The sequence below is a fragment of the Capsella rubella genome, unplaced genomic scaffold (assembly GCF_000375325.1).
Source record: "Capsella rubella cultivar Monte Gargano unplaced genomic scaffold, Caprub1_0 scaffold_4, whole genome shotgun sequence".
In the NCBI taxonomy this organism is placed as follows: Eukaryota; Viridiplantae; Streptophyta; class Magnoliopsida; order Brassicales; family Brassicaceae; genus Capsella; species Capsella rubella.
The window spans coordinates 13,524,013-13,541,684 of NW_006238920.1; the positions used below are offsets into that span (position 1 = coordinate 13,524,013).

Consider the following 17,672-nt stretch of genomic DNA (forward strand, 5'->3'; position numbering starts at 1 on the left):
AATCCGAATAAAAATAATTCTTTGTGTTGTGTACGCCGTTTGACTAAAGAAAAGTATTTAAACTAGACTATGACTCACAAGAGGTCAATAAAGGCGACGCGACACTATAAATATGCTAAACATTCATATATTATATAGTCTAAACCTCTGAATCTGATCCAACTACTACTTACATATCCACAATTTTATGACTATCCTAAAATTAATTTTAGTGATATATGTTCTAAGAATTAAGGTATCTAAATATTTTTAGTTGGAGTTACGAATTTGACGAAATAGTTTACGGCCACTTTCGGATAATTTATATATTAAGACTAAACGTTGATTTCGATCTAGAGAATTAAAGGAAAAAAGGGTTAGAGAACGCATGCAGTGCTTTGATAATTCACAACATGACATAAGCTAATTGACTTAATCATATATTTTACTTGAATCATTATAAAAAATTATGTTCAGAGCTGAGTGGGGCTAATGGGTTAAACTATATCCAGTTTGACAATGCCCAACTTTATAAGAAACTATGTGTCTTTCAAACTAAATTGTATTCAGTGTACTTTTAGTAGTCACTATATTTGTGGTCACTAGCTACGTTGTATAATAGGAACTTAGGAATGAAGACATGAATGCGACCATATTCAAACTGATCTGACTATTTTATATGTAATGTGATCATACATGACACTGCCTGCTGCCTGCATGAAGCGCCACTCACGAGTCAAAGTGGAGTCCAAATGCTACTAATATTTCATTTTTCTTTTCAAATGCTAATATTTCCACAAGAAATCCAAATTTTGCAGCTTTTAGAATACAAATTTCAAATGCTAATATATGTATATTTCCACATTACAATATCATATTATATATATATGGATAAAATTCAAGACACGGTGTGGTTCGTCCAGATATCCACCAATGAATTAAAAGAAACGATATCTGATCATCTGAATGTTTTGTTTCTTTGCCATTCCTTTGGGATTTTTTTATATATAAAAAAAATATATAATTCCCGAGATCATCCAAGTACGTAAAAGGAAACGCCAGCCTTTTTGAACGTGAAAGCTGTAAGAGTTTTACATGCAAAAAGACAGGACAATGAACGTAGTCAAATATTGATACCACGTTCAATCTCCATTTGTCCAAAATACAAACATACACACACACACACGCATGTTCACAATGTTTTGAATGTAACCAGTGATCCCGACTACATTCAAAGATGAAGATGAACATAAACTAAGATTACGGTCGTATTTGAGGTTCAAACATAAGGAAACCAAAACTGGAATTCTCCTCCTTTTGTTTTATCTTTCCATAATTTTATTTTTACGGTAAATCATCATTGTTTAATTTTATGTAAGTACTTCGTAGTCTATGTTATACCTTTCCACGTAGACCAACAACGTCACATGACGAAGCTCTCTCTCTTTATATACGAGAACATAAACGCTTTGTTTGTTACAACTACAAATCTCAGCTTTGAACACTTCAAAGAAAATACATAACTTAAAACACACAAAAACAAAGATATGAAGGTGTATATTTTCATCCAGCTCCTTATAATAATCTCATGGTTGTCGAAGAAGGTTACTTCATTTCCTCCTGAATCTAGAGCACTCGATCGTCATGATTTTCCGGATAATTTTGTTTTTGGAACAGCTGCATCGGCGTTTCAGGTAATATTTTACTTGGTAATATCAAATATTCTAGTTTTTAAAAATAAATTATCATAACAAATGATGTGGAATCTAATTTGTACGTACGTACTTGTAGGTATAATTCCTTTTGATGTTGATGTTACATTAATTTTTAAAAAACTATTCTTCAGTTTATTTTTTTGTTTATGTCATTATGAACAATAAGAATTAGACAAATGATTTAGTTTGTAATATTGGATTTTCTATTAAAAAAAATAATGATCAACTGTCACTAAAAAACTAACCTTGTCCGTGATGTAGTATGAAGGTGCAACAAGTGAAGGTGGGAAGTCTCCAACTATATGGGATTACTTCAGCCACACTTTTCCAGGTATCTTTTATATCTATACTTCTGTAAGATAACGTTTTACTAAAATTATATATCTATATATGTGTACGACTAATAGTTCTTCTATTCCAAATACAGAGAGAACCAGTATGCAAAATGCAGATGTAGCGGTCGACTTTTATCATCGCTATAAGGTACAAGCTTTGATGCCAAACTATATATACATTGTTTGTTTTGTTAATTTTTATATTAGTCAAGGTCGTAAATATTTTATGTTGTTTTCTTGTGACTAGGATGACATCAAATTGATGAAAGACTTAAATATGGACGCTTTCAGATTTTCCATTTCATGGGCTAGATTAATACCGAGTAAGTAAAATTTACAGTTTTACTACTGTATGCGTTCAGTTAAAATTAATACATGTAAATGTTTTGGTATATCTGCTTAACTTTTGGTATTATGTTTGAAGGTGGAAAAGTAAAAGATGGAGTAAACAAAGAGGGTGTACAGTTCTATAAGGCTCTCATCGACGAGCTTGTAGCTAACGGTATGTTATGACTAATTAATTAGACCAAAACCTCTCTAATTGACAGTAACTATATTATATTATGCGTTACATTTTTTTTTTTTATTATTTTGAAAGATATTATGCGTTACATACTTACATTACATTGTCTGATGAACAAACATATGCTGCAGGTATTCAACCATCGATAACACTCTACCATTGGGACCATCCTCAAGCACTTGAGGACGAGTATGGTGGTTTTTTAAGCCCTCAAATAGTGTAAGTGAACTTTAGCAATTTATTCTAAAACATATGTATATAAATTTTAAATATTTTTTTATGGTTTATGATATCATGTAAATAGATATAAAAGATATTATTATTAATTGACTGTAAATTTGTTTCCTTAAATGAATATTAACTATATATTAATTTATTTATTTTAAAACAGAGAAGATTTTCGAGATTTTTCGAGAGTATGTTTCGAGGAATTCGGAGACAAAGTTAAGATGTGGACTACTATAAATGAACCTTATGTCATAACTGTTGCGGGCTATGATACGGGAAACAAAGCGGTCGGACGATGCTCTAAATGGGTCAATAGTAAGTGTCAAGCCGGCGATTCAGCCACTGAGCCTTACATTGCATCGCATCACCTTCTTCTTGCTCATGCCGCAGCTGTCCAAGAGTTCCGAAAATGTAACAAGGTGGGATTATACAAGCTCTCTGACTTAAGTATATAATTAGTGTACTTCTGATCAGTGTATTTGCTTTTGATCTTATAAACTAATCAAAGAACTTTGCGTGACAGACTTCACAAGACGGTCAGATTGGGATAGTGGTGTCGCCTTTGTGGTTTGAGCCTTATGACTCTAGTTCTCCTGCCGATAATGAAGCTGTTAAACGAGCTCTTGTCGCTGAACTAGATTGGTAAGAGATGATGTTATATACATAATTAAGTGTAAATTAAACAAGTAATGTTACCTTTAATCACACAATATATACTAACATATATGTTTCCAACATGTATATCAGGCATTTAGATCCGGTTATTCATGGAGATTATCCAGAACTAATGAAGAAACGAATCGGAAATAGATTACCTTCTTTCACTCGAGAACAGTCTCAAATGTTGAAAAACTCATCTGATTTCATAGGCATAAACTACTATACCGCTCGTTACATTGCTCATCTTCCACACGTCGACCATGCACGACCTCGTTTCGTAACCGATCAACAGCTGAAATGGACAGGTAAGAATGCTTACGTTAATATTCGTATTTGACTATTTTTCTTCGCATGAGATTAAGTAAATTCCTAAATCAGTTTCATCTCTTTTTTTGAACAGTCACAAATCAAAGTAATCACCAATTCGGACCAGGGGTACGTAACTTTTTTTTTACAATTTAATTAAAAAAATAAAACAAATCATCGTTGCTATTTATTTATGTTCTGTTTTGTTTTTACACCTCCAAAGATTATAAGGTTTCTTTTTGATCATGACACACAGGAAGATCGTGGCATACTCCAATCACATCCAGAAGGTTTACGCAAAGTTCTTAACTACATTAAAGACAAATACAATAATCCTATAGTCTATATAAAAGAGAACGGTAAGATTTTTATTTTCATTTTAAAAATATTTCTCTGTTAATTTTTATTTTTGTCTGTTTGCTAAATTGAGTTGATAAATCATTTTAATAGGAATTAATGACTATGACGACGGCACAAAATCACGAGAGGAGATTCTCAATGACACATTTAGGATGAGTTACCATGCGGACCATCTCCAACAACTCCACAAAGCTATAAGGTAAGTAAACACTCTGGTTCATATAATTTTACTAAAAATTGGATCTGATTATTTTAAACGTAACTTTTCGTTAATTACATATTACATTTGTTTTCTGATTATAACAGAGAGGATGGATGTGACGTAAGAGGATATTACGTGTGGTCTTTACTAGACAATTTCGAGTGGGAGCATGGATACTCTACTAGATTTGGTCTGTACTATGTAGACTACGAAGACAACGATCTCACTCGGTATCCCAAAGGTTCGGTCAACTGGTTCAAGCAGTTTCTTCACAGACCGGTCGTAAAGAATGAAGAAACAGAGGAGGAGAGAGTATGGGATGTGGTGTCACGTGAGGAAAGGTATAATAAGACTTTCGATGATTCAGAAGGTTTCGAGGCATCCGTTGGTTCGATTCTTTATCTCATGACGAATGTATCGAGAAGAGAAGAGGGTGACGAGAGAGATCGATGCGCTCTTGGGAATCCTAGTCATCAATTAGGTTTCATGTTGGGAACATATAATTCTTTGGGATTATAGAATATGTTTTGTTGATTAGACCCTAGCTTTCATTTAAATTTTTGAGTTATCGATGAACATAGCCGTTGTAGGAAGATAATTATATTGAATGGAAATAAAAAAAACAACTAATTTTATAGACTGATTATAATTCACTTCTTGCTATGTCTCTTCTTCTTTGAAAATAAAGAGTTTGTATGAGTGATTTCTTTTTTTTTTCTTTTCTAAGTGATAAAGTAAGTATATTTTCCTTTTTTCTTGGTGCGTCCAATTATATAAACGAAAAAAAACCTAACCTTTCCTTTTCTTGAAAAACCCTTTGTCAAATATAGAGTATACAGTTTAAAAAAAAAAAAAAACTATTCAGTATTGAATAAGACGGTCGAATTTCACATCAAGATCCGGCCTTTCTCTCGACATATAGGGATGATGAGACTTATAAGAAAGATACTTATATTCATAAAACAGATTAACAGAACAAAAGCGTCTACATGAATAAATCATATATACATGCTCTAGACATGTATATAAGTTATAACTCGAGCATTAGATGATCTTTGGAAAGCACAATACCATATGTTTCAACTTTCAAGTGATACACACGTTTTTAGTCGTGCAAATTTAGTTTTTTTTGTTCTGATACTAGTGAATATGATTTTGTATACGAATTCAAGGAGCAACGGCTGAATGCGGAAACCAAAAATTAATGCAAGGAAAAATATAATATGAAAACACACCCAAAATAAAATAAACACATCCTAGTTTATTTTCTTTCTAATGTCCCGTGCTAGGAAAGAGCAGCCTAGTATTTTTTTTTTTTTTCTTGTTTCTTTTTTTTTTGTCAACATCCTAGTTTATTTTCGTACTCAACCAAACGTGGTTTGAGCTTTATCATAGAAAAGTTATTTGTTTAATACGATGAGAAAACGTGAAAATATTAGAAGAAAGGACCAAGCGTCACCAAAATTTAAAAGCACATAATGTTTTGTCAATTAGGTGATGACCGAGAAAGTATTAATTATTTTGACTATTATAAATTAATTCTTAATTATAGGTGCTTGGCTTTAGCTTTAATTCTCTTGCTAGTCACCTTCCGTAGTCCATTAAGCGGAATTGTATATATGACGTTGGAAGACGACTAAGCCATAATCACTAACTTTTAAACTGATTTAGTATTTTTCAATATTTTGTGTTTAAATTAAATAAACCAACGACTGAGTTATAATATTCTAAGAACTGTTGATCCAATTTTTATCATATGATGAAGATGATATATTATAAATAACAGTCAATGAAAACCAACTGATAAAAATATTAATTATCTAATTTCATAGTCAGTCTAATTATAGGTTCCCTCTCTCTTTTTGTCGTGTATGCCCTAGATTTCTCTCCCCCTCTCTCTATATAAACCCATCCACATGGAAACGAGAACGTATCAGACAACAATCAGCTCATCATAAAATCTCTTACTACATATCAAGTTTCTTTATTCTTTTGATTTCTTTGCTTAACTAAGCTGTGAAATATGGCAACTAAGCTTGCCCTTATACTCACATTCTTTCTAGCCTCATGTGCTGTTTCAAACGGAACATCTCTTACATTCTCAACGAAATCACTTGATCGTTATAGTTTTCCTCCTGACTTTAGTTTTGGTGTTGCTTCTGCTGCTTATCAGGTTAGTTGGTTTAAAAACAAAACAAAAAAAAAAAAACTAATTCGGAGGCTTTAACTTGTTTATTTGACATCGAATAACATGTATTAATTGCATATATACGTTCATGTGATGATGCAGTATGAAGGTGCAGTTGAAGAAGGAGGAAGGACGCCTAGCATTTGGGACAACTTCACTCATACATATCCAGGTTTACATTTTTATATATTTCCTTTTCTTTTTCACCATTTATATTAACATTTTGTGCAATTTAATTGCAAGTATAGTATGTTAACATTGTAAATTTTTGCAGAAAGGACACATATGGATAATGGAGATATAGCCGTTGATTTTTACCACCGTTATAAGGTATGATGGTTTGAATGAATTTTATTAAATAATTGTTTTAATATGTTTTATGAACAAATGGGCGGGACATAGACAATAGACATTGTCCCAGACATAAAATTTAAAAAACATCTCGTTTTCAAATTTATTATTGCATTTACCTGCTATATATTTACCATAAGTTCATGTACTAAACAAGCAGGATGATATCAAGTTGATCAAAGAAATGAATATGGATACTTTCAGATTCTCCATCTCCTGGTCAAGAATATTACCAAGTGAGTAGTGAAAATATTTGGATATTTAGGTTAAAATACTAATTACATAATTCGATCTGCCTTATGTTCTTATGCATACTTACTCACTTGCTGATCTTTCAAAATTGAACATTCAGGTGGAAAGCTTAACGATGGGGTAAACAGCGAAGGAATTCAATTCTACAAAAACCTCATCGATGAACTTATCAAGAACGGTGAGAATCATAAACTTAAACAAGTGTATATATATGTATATATATATATATATATATATAACACCTATTGAATATTAAAGTCCAACATTTATAGTATTTCTGATCATATACTATATTCAAACATGTTCACAGGGATAAAACCTTTTGTAACTATCTACCATTGGGATATCCCTCAAGTTCTAGAAGATGAGTATGGTGGTTTCTTAAGCCCTCGGGTCATGTAAGAATTTTTATTTTATTTCATTTCCATACATTGAATCTATAGCTTACTCTTAGTTTAACCATTTTTACTCAATTTTTGTTGATGTTTGTAAAACAGCGATGATTTCCGGAATTATGCTAGAGTGTGCTTCGAAAATTTTGGCGACAAAGTTGATATGTGGACAACATTCAACGAACCATATGTTTATAGTGTTGCGGGTTACGATAGTGGTAATAAAGCGATGGGACGGTGCTCGAAATGGGTAAACAGTTTATGTGTGGCTGGTGATTCGAGCACAGAACCTTACTTAGTTTCTCATCACCTTCTTCTAGCTCATGCTGCAGCTGTTGAAGAGTTTAGAACTTGTGAAAAGGTACATATATAAGAAAATATATCACTACATTAGTGAGTTAGAAAAATTCTCATTAATTAATATAAATCATTTTATTCTTCTTTTCAAAACAGATTTCACAAGATGCACAAATAGGTATAGTGTTATCTCCTTTTTGGTTTGAGCCTTATGATGTTGCTTCTAATGCTGATAAAGAAGCAGTTGAACGAGCTCTTGCATCCTATGTTGGTTGGTAAGTTGTCTTATTTATAAAATTATTCAAAGTTTCGAATATGTTTATGTAAAAAACTAAATCGGCTAATCTTGACATTTATGTAGGCATCTTGATCCTCTAGTTTTTGGAGATTACCCAGAAACGATAAAGAAAAACGCTGGAAACAGATTACCTTCTTTCACCAAAGAACAATCTGATATGGTCAAAAACTCATTTGATTTTATTGGAATAAACTACTATACAGCCCGATTTGTAGCTCATCAATTGCAAAGTGACCCTTCACGACTTCGTTTCACGACGGATCAACACCTTGAATACAAAAGTAAGAACCTCAAAGAGAAAAGAAAGCTTAGTCTTTAATTGCTCTATGTTTAATCTAGTAATAAAGCTTCAACTTTTATTAATAAATAAATAAAACTTCAACTAAAACTAATATTACCTTATTGTCTTTTTTGGTTAGTGACAAATCGTAGCGGCGATTACATCTCTTCACAATCGGTATGAACTTTAATACCTCTTTAAACTGTCTATTTTTGTAAAAGAAAAAACTTATGTGAGGTAGAATATTCGGTTAACATATACTCTTTGTTTTTTCGATTACAGGATGGATCAAATTTTTTATATTCATATCCTGAAGGCATACGAAAGATTCTAAACTATGTCAAAAACAAATATAATAATCCAACGATTTACATAACTGAAAATGGTAAGAACTAATTCAAGCATTTTACTAATTCTCACTATACAACTATCTATCTTACTAAATCATGAATAATTTGTAGGATTTGACGACTACGATGTTGGAAAAAGTCCCCGCGAGCATATATTAAAAGACACGCAGAGAATAGAATACCACAAGAATCATCTTCAAGAACTCCATAAAGCTATCACGTAAGAAAATTTTCACTATATAATGAAATAACATTTGATATAGTTACACTAATGATCTTATATGATAGTTGATATTAATGTTAATATGTACATAAATACAGTGAGGATGGATGTGACGTCAGAGGCTATCTTGTATGGTCGTTGTTGGATAACTTTGAATGGGAACATGGATACGATGTGAGATTCGGTCTCCATTATATAGACTATTCAGACAATCTAAAACGATACGCTAAATATTCTGCCAAGTGGTTCAAACATTTTCTCAAGAGATCAGAACATCCGACGACAGATCCTGTTGGATATGGGGTTCACTCTTTCAACGGTCCGGCCCAAATCGGATCCAACCTAGGGGAAAGAAATGGGTCTGACTCACATTCCTACCCAATAAGTATCATCATCTCAGAAGGTGTAATATACCCTATTATAAATACCGAAGGACACTTTAGAGAAAACGGATCCGGAATGTACTCTGACACGCACAACACAAGTCATCATCTCAGCACGTACGAAACACTTGTTCGATATCACCTGCTCGGCAACTCAACATCCTGTTCGAACAGAAGAGATCAACCTACTCAGCTCTGTAGTTTATATACCATATCAGCTTTGTATAATACCTTGTAAATTGCTAAAATCTATGCTCGTTCAATAAAAAAAATTCTTTTTTTTTTAACCATCACTTGAGATCGCATGAAAAAACATATTTACTGGGTCTCGACATAAACATATCAGTTTAAAAGTACAAAGAAGTGGTGGCATTGGGAAAATTAGAAGAAAAAAAAACGAAAAATTGACTCGTTAGTCGTTACCAGTTTTAGAAGTTATGGAATATATGTAGACATGTTTGTATCTATGACTATATATGAGGCTGGGAATGATCTCCCTTCTTGTATGTGGATATAGGATCATAGAGAGATGTATGGTATATCCCTCACAACTGACCATTTGATTACAGAAAAAATATATATTTATTTCTACCATCTAAAATCAAGATTACGAACATGGCCTGTTTTAAGTAATTTAGATTCAATTCGTGGGTGTGATCCAAGTTTCGGGATATCTACTTTGGTCCAACCTAATATATATGTGCAGATGCCTTGACTCTTGAGTCTTGACCTCTATTTATGTAAAGCATATATGTGAAAATAGGGCGCATGCAAGAAATAAGATTTTCATAAATTGTCGAATTAACTTGTATCGATTTAATAGGGTATGTATATCCAATTTTAATAATAGCAACAACGGTCATTTAGCTTTAAACCAACAGAGTTAGTAGATCAGAGTTATATAATTGGAATTATTATAAACTATATATGTAGCAAAATAATAAAAGGGGGTACTACGTATACTGCTACACTGCAAATACAATGCAATAAAGAAAGCACATGGGAAGTAAAGGGAAGACAAAGGTCACATGCCATAATTCTAGTGTTTGTTCCCTCTTTGCTTCTTCTCCATTCTTCTTGTTCCCATCATCTTTATCTTCTCTTATCTTCTTCCTTTTGTTTTTTTTATAGAAAAGTAAATATATATAATAAATAGCCAAGGAAAATTTAGTCACTTTTCGAGATGTTATTCTTGGTCTCTCGTGAGCTACTTACATTTTCCTTTAACAAACAAACAAAGAGCTATTAAGATTCACCTCTTTAGGATATTTTGTGACTAAGTAATGTCATTGATATATTCGATTCATATTGTATGAAACAAAACTTAGGTTGATTGAGTTATTTTTGTAGTTGGATAAGATACGAATAACAAAAAACTTAGAAATCAAGAAACAAAATTAATCGACAGAGTCCAGGTTCCTAGTCGAGTAATAATGATAGATAAGACATTGTCGTCGGCTTTAAATGGGCCATTGAAGTCCATAAGTGAGACTTCTTCATGTGAGCCATCAAATTTTGGGGCACCCTTTGTTTCTTTTACCTTTTTTCTCCTTTTATGCTGTTTAACTGAAATTCACACTTTTCGGCGTTGACCTTCTTGTATGTTAAAGTCAAGGGGCTAAATTGTAATTTTCTCACAACAAAGGATAAAAACTGGAGAAAAAAATATGGAAAACGATGGATGTGGTTGGCCACTAAGTTTGGCCAATCGGCGTCTGTTAATGTCTTTGGTTCCCATATGATTGGCGTATTGTGAATGAGACCAAAAGACCAAACCTTGTATCTGTTTGGTCCATCTTATATACAAATGGTTTATTGCATTAATTACTTTTGCCTACTTAACAAGGCACCTTGTGGGGATCCTATCGACCTTTAATCAATCGAACAAACTATACTCAATCCCCTAGATCATTATCATACAAATGTGATTTAAATATATTTCCCATTAATGTTTTAGTCTATTGTCTATATAACCGTTTGGATATAGAATTGATCGACTTTTCCCTATCCTATACAAAAGCATTCATAAAAATTACACAGCGAGAGTCTTCTTGCAAGAACATTATATGTTGGAGTAATTAGAACATTAGTATGAACTACTTAAGTGTTTGGCTAGTTGAATACATCATTTTTTTTTGGACCAACGTTGAATGCGTCATCTTTCTCATCAATAATCCAAAGATGTCTATGTTATTTATATAATATTGAAAACATGTGAAAGTGATCGCCTTACCTTGCGATGGGGATAAGAGAAGAGAATGCTCAGTTTTTCTCACATGAGGATGGTCCCATCATGTTTTCACATCTTGAGTGATAAATAGTTCATTGAAACTTGGACCATCAACGTCTCTTCATTATGATAATCACTGATTAAATTTTTTGATTATCCTTTTCTACGAACGAATTGAAACTTTGGATCTTGGGTTTAGTGGAAGGCCATATCATAATATTTTAGTTCATTAGAGTAATGATTCCAAGAGAAAAAATATAATTTCTCCTTTCTAGTTAACCTATAGATCGTGTTTACTTGATTTTCAAGTTCCGAGTATCTTTCTACTTTTATAGTTTTCTTTTTTTTTATAGTTTGTTAAATACTACAGAAAACTAAGCATGTGTCATCTCCAAAAGGTGTGCGAATCCAAAATTGTCACGAGGCAAAATTTCCACATATCCACAGACACATAGTAAGCACGCAATGCCACGCAAGTACATTAGTGTTTCATACGCACAAAAAAAAAAAAAACATCTCTATTCTCAACTATATATGATTGCAATAAGTGAAGCTAATAATGCTCTTTGGTATTACTTTACCCATTTGAAGCAATGTGTATGTATTAGCAAGACTTCGAAATCAAACTCATTATTAGTGCATCATTATAGATTTTTGTTTTTTTTGGTTGTAATGTAAGGAAAAATTAGTCATGATTAACAATTTACCAAAATTTTCAAATGAAATTTATAATCTAAAACTTCTAGTTGCCTACATATTCTCTTCATTTTAAGTGTACTAATACAAAGGTCTACCAAAAGAAATAACAAAAGAGGTTTCCTCTAGGCCATTATCTAGACCTAATCTTATCAACATCAAAATCTTAATTAAAAGCAATGTAATGTATTAAGATTTTGATGTTGAAACAGCTAGAAATGCTTGCTATTAGAGACCCCCATCACCCCTCCCTCTTAATGATGATTAGATTAATTTTAATAGAAAAGATAGTTATGAATTTCCATCTTAATCAATAAGCAAGCAGCTAACTTTCTCCATAAATGGCAAAGTTCACTTTTACTTTTCTTTTTTTTTTTAACAAACAATTTTACTTTTCTATATACCATTTTGATCTCTTGGTATCCGAATTGGTCCCTTATCATTTACTGAGTATGAACTACAAAGAATAGTTAAATATAAAATGTCCTTGAGGTCGTTACTGATCTTCCCAGACTATACGTAAGAACCTTGATATCTTTGAGTTTTGAGATACATAATATTGTTATACCAATTCCCCTTGTAGTAGCAAGTGTAATTTATCGATCTTAATAAATAGTCTTCATATATAAAACAACTTGTGGAACTACTGTCTCTTTCTTAATTATCAGTACGGGTTGTTCTAATAAGAAAGTCTCAATTAGAGGTTTAACCATAAAAAATAAAAGTCTTAATGGTGGTTCAACTCCTGGTTGTCATCGATATGTTCCATCGTAAACGCCTAAACGCACCAAGCCAGGGAACTTAATAATCCCCAAAGTACTCAATTAGTATTAAACTCTGAACCAATTAATTATTTACGAAACTAATAATTCTTGACCAAGTTGATATACCAACCAATAGCGACATCTCTTTGCATCTTTTTTTTTTGTGTGTACCTATTGTGTGAAATTAGGTTTAATAACCACCTAAAACTTAAGTCGATTATATATTCTGAAATATATATATATATATATATATATATATATATATTTCTTTGTTATGCAGACGGATTAGATGGCTTAGTCGTTTATAAAATAGAGATTGATCGATCATATGAGAAAAACTGTAACCAAATCAAGAACAAAATTATAATTAAAGTACTAACTATGGATGATATAGGAGTTGTTAAGATAAATAAAGTTGTTATAAATGACGATTGAATGTAGAAATGACGATTAAGATAGGTTCGTCCTTATTGCTGAATGATTGATTAGGGTATGATTCAACTAATTATAAAAACCTCTGGAATTTTCTGTAACCGGTATACAATTATGTTTTCGAGACAACGACATTGTACTAGCTTAGCTAGTCAATTATTCATCATTGGACTTAGGCATGATATAGAGCATTAGTACAAAAATATCTCTAAGTCTCTGGTAATACATGACTTAAACGGTAGTTTAGTTGACGAATTAAGTTTCCATTTGTGTTTTAGTTTCCGAAAATAGAGCACGTATGTACAGTTTATAAGAAGTCATGATTATGTAACGTTACATTAATTATTCCATATGTTAATGTTCCAGCTGAATTACATATAGTAGACCATATCGGCTATCGTATATTTTGATGCACGTAGGTCCAACTTCATTGCCGTCAAAAAAGGATGATACAGTTCTCATTATTATTGAACAAGTTCTTGACATTATTGTTCTTGTATAACGTTCACTGAGAGAATAATTCCATCCATAAATACTTTGCGGATATTTTATTCTGCTCGATAAATAAATTCTATGGTACTAAAACAAATACTAGTAAAACTGTGCACTTATAAATGCATTGTGTTTTAATTTACAAGGAAAAAAATGTATAAATTTCTCAATATGAATTTATTGAATATGAAAACGGTAAAAGCGGAACGTGAGGGCAGATCTAATAACACAGTAGCACATGAAAATCGAGATTAAACAATCAATATAACGATTAATATTATGCTTTATAATCTTACGGTAAGATTCGCATTTTGTTGCAAGTCGAGAGGAAGTGGTGCAACGTGATGACATTCTTAAGCTCCACTAATCTGATGGTTCCCTACAATTCCGACGAATAATTAATAATCGTGACAATAATCTATGAATATACGCCTAATGTTTTTTTTTTTGTATTTCTCAACTTCGAATATACAATGTTGTCATTTGGATAAGGACGAGGAAGCATGAATTCATAATTCGTCTGCATCTCTCACATCACAACGTAAATACTAAACAAAAAAAAAGAAGGTTATTGATCCTATTATTATTATTAGTTGTTCTATATTCATTCCCTTATATAAATTGTTCTTACGTATATACCAAATATATATATATGAGATATGCTAAATATTAATTATATCTTCTTTTCTCCATGAGTCCATCAACTAGCTTGTAATGTAATTCGGTAAGAATTTATTGACTTACATTATTGTATAGAAGAAGCATGACTTGTGTTATTCTTAACTTGGTCAGCGTCTCAAAGTGTGTAAGGTATATATTATTGGCTTTATTTTCACGTATGCATACTTTAATTAGTATTAAAATTATATTTGAAGCAGTGTAAAAAATGAATAATATTTTAGATATAATAAAAAGGGAATAGTCAGACACTGAGGACAGACAGATCTAGCAAGGCCAAAACGATGATAAGCCATCTAATAAGTGATAATTAATTAAATAAAATTTCGTTTTCAGTAACCAAACCAGAATATTTAAGTCCACACGTAATAGATAATAATAATACTATTGTATTTGTTGAGAACTCTTCAAACTTCTACATCATCATATGATGTTCACAAGTTGCTAATAATTTAGAACATTAAACAAAAACAAAAAAGTCTGGACTCGATCGTTTGTTTTTCTTTGTAAAGACCTCTCACACTTTTTAAAGTCTTTGTAATTAGTATGTAAAGAATAATTGATAATGTAATTCGGTACAAACGCATGCACAACCACGTTTTTTAGTCATCGTTTCAATTATAATATTTGTTTTGTTTCCACTTCCAAAAGTTTTGTAGCGTAAATACTTTTTGATTGCACATAATGTAACTGAGGTAGAACATTTAATTCATTTGCATTTTGAAATTTCTTAAAAGGATTACACAAAGACAAACTATACTATTGTCCGTTGCATACAAAAAACTAAAAAAAAAAAAAATCTGTATCGATTCCTTGAGATGCTGAAAAAAACTAGTTGAAGTGCTTCTGATATCATTTTAAATTTGCCCACTCAGTCTAAGATATATCTACATGCTCTTGAACCATATAGTATAATGTTTTCAATCAAATAATATAGTCAGAATGATAATAATATTCGCATCGATCTCTATGTTTTTGGTAACATAAGAATATTGGACAGTGAAAAAAGTCGTACTTTAAATTTTCTCGTTTTCATTATTTATTATTAGCCCTGGGCAAAATATTCGTTAGATTCGCTTCGCTTCAATATTCGTTTCGATTCGATTCGAAAAATTCAAATATCTATAAGATATTGAACCGAAACAAATATGAAAATGTAGTATTCGTAAAAACCAAAGCAAATAACAAATATTGATTTTTTTAGTGCCGAATATCCGCTTCGCTTCGTATATATATATAAATCATTATATATTTGTGTATTTATAGATTTGGGTATATATCTAATAGACTTATTATTCAAATTATTATATTTTGGCCTGTTGGGCTTTTTGCTAAATGTTGTTCTTAAACAAATAAAACTTTATTAGAAAAATAAATATTAAAAATATTGTTCTTAAACAAATAAAACTTAATTAGAAAAATCAATATTAAAAATAAAATGTGAGAATTCTATGGACGGTGGTTACATTTCCTTCATATTTTGAAAACATGTCAAACAAGGACTTCTAATATCTCATATTTTGCACTTTATATTTATGTACTATATGTTTTTAGTTTTAAAAAAATTTAGATGGGTCGAAGCGAAGCGAAGCAAGTAATTCGCAAATATTACGAAAATATTCGAATATTCGAAGTTCCGAATACTCGAAAATTTTCGAATCGAAGCAAATAGCAAAATCAACTATTAGGTCGAGGCGAAGCAAATCACAAATATCACAAATTTTCCGAATATTCGCTTCGTGCCTAGGGCTATTTATTATATACATCGACTGCTAGGCTCGAGATACGTGGCAGATAATAAGACGTCTAGTTGATCCGACGTGGACGAGAAAACCGATGTGTCAAGTGGATTCCAGCTGGCATCGACTTAGATAAAGAGTTGGATATGACTTGTAAAGTGATCCAAACAACAAAATAAATATAAAAATACTTTATGACAACTTTATGAGTTCTAATAAATTACCTTAATAATCCCTAGCACTTCTTAGCTTACTTTTTATTTCGTTAGATGTCGCAGTAAATCCATATTTATGAAGCAAACACTCTTATTATCTTCCTATTCTTACGTGAAGAGAGCTATAAACTCAATTGTGTAGTTAAATAACTTGTTGACCAAACTTAGAGAACTTACATAAAGGTATCTTCGAGGAGCCATAATAAAATGTACATTTGAATAGTTTTAGGTAATAGGCCTAATATATATATATATATATAGTAGGAGAAGTGTATACACAGGCTGTCGTGTGTGAGCTTTATACATCTTTTGTTTTTCGAATGATTCAAAATAAACAGCTGGCCGTATATCAAAACAAGACACTGTCGTCGTTGTTGGTGGTGTACGCAAAGGATATCTATACACCTCTCTTTTTTTTGTGTAATTATTATATATGGTTCATGTAATTTTTTTAAAAAAATTCTTTCACATCATATCAATAAATTGGTCTCTTTCAGACATCTTTTTTCAAAAAATTGGAATGCGAAATTGTTTGGACAAAAAAGACTTCTCCTTTATTATCATCATATAACTCATAATTAAAACTTATTCATCAAGTAATCTAATTACATTTAAAACTTCAAATTTAAGCATTTTATAAGATTGAAGTAAAAAAATTTGTAAGTTTGAATTTCGTATATTTTTTAAGCATTTTATATTTTTATTTTATGTTAGAAAATACTTTTTTTTATTTGTGTGACCAAGACTTTTGAAAAATCGACTAACCAAACCAAACAATTTAAAAATTTATAATGTAGAACGGATGATGTGATTTGTCACCTTATTCATCATACGATTCTATTTATAAACAAGAAAGAAATGATTGTATTGTCATTTCCCAATTGGTCAGTATCCTATAACTCATTGTAAACACATTTTTAATACACTTTATTTTTTGGTTTTCTAAAGATTTTGATATGTCACTAAACCCCTATTAATTTTATCCAGGAAAAAAAGCTCATTGTTCATATGAATTTAACAAAACTTGATGGACATAGACCTACCAAAAACTTAACTCTATTATTCCCTTTATATAATAGAAAAAAGGAAAAAAAAAAAACGTAT

General features: G+C 31.3%; 2 protein-coding genes across 2 annotated transcripts; both read left to right on the forward strand.

Moving 5' to 3' along the window:
* The first annotated feature begins 1,526 nt into the window (after nt 1–1,526).
* On the forward strand, nt 1,527–4,945 carry LOC17888766 (beta-glucosidase 28). Its single transcript, XM_023784012.1, has 13 exons — nt 1,527–1,673; nt 1,956–2,025; nt 2,122–2,177; nt 2,277–2,352; nt 2,454–2,531; nt 2,684–2,771; nt 2,944–3,199; nt 3,304–3,422; nt 3,528–3,745; nt 3,841–3,875; nt 4,003–4,105; nt 4,197–4,305; nt 4,413–4,945. Exons 1-13 carry the CDS (start codon nt 1,527–1,529, stop codon nt 4,825–4,827), a joined length of 1,770 nt encoding a protein of 589 aa, XP_023639780.1. The 3' UTR covers nt 4,828–4,945.
* A 1,386-nt stretch (nt 4,946–6,331) lies between these two features.
* LOC17887947 (beta-glucosidase 31) lies at nt 6,332–8,940 on the forward strand. Its single transcript, XM_023784013.1, has 12 exons — nt 6,332–6,481; nt 6,599–6,668; nt 6,771–6,826; nt 7,008–7,083; nt 7,200–7,277; nt 7,410–7,497; nt 7,597–7,852; nt 7,945–8,063; nt 8,150–8,367; nt 8,506–8,543; nt 8,649–8,751; nt 8,828–8,940. The coding sequence occupies exons 1-12, from the start codon at nt 6,332–6,334 to the stop codon at nt 8,938–8,940; spliced, it is 1,365 nt and encodes a 454-aa protein (XP_023639781.1).
* Nucleotides 8,941–17,672: the final 8,732 nt, after the last annotated feature.

Bases quoted from the DNA above. Each gene is read 5' to 3' on its own strand.
- LOC17888766 (XM_023784012.1), top strand. From the start codon at position 1,527: ATGAAGGTGTATATTTTCATCCAGCTCCTTATAATAATCTCATGGTTG. The intron at 4,106-4,196 runs GTAAGATTTTTA...TCATTTTAATAG, and splicing joins AGTCTATATAAAAGAGAACG to GAATTAATGACTATGACGAC. The intron at 4,306-4,412 runs GTAAGTAAACAC...TGATTATAACAG, and splicing joins CAACTCCACAAAGCTATAAG to AGAGGATGGATGTGACGTAA.
- LOC17887947 (XM_023784013.1), top strand. From the start codon at position 6,332: ATGGCAACTAAGCTTGCCCTTATACTCACATTCTTTCTAGCCTCATGT. The intron at 6,669-6,770 runs GTTTACATTTTT...AAATTTTTGCAG, and splicing joins CTTCACTCATACATATCCAG to AAAGGACACATATGGATAAT. The intron at 8,544-8,648 runs GTATGAACTTTA...TTTCGATTACAG, and splicing joins ATTACATCTCTTCACAATCG to GATGGATCAAATTTTTTATA.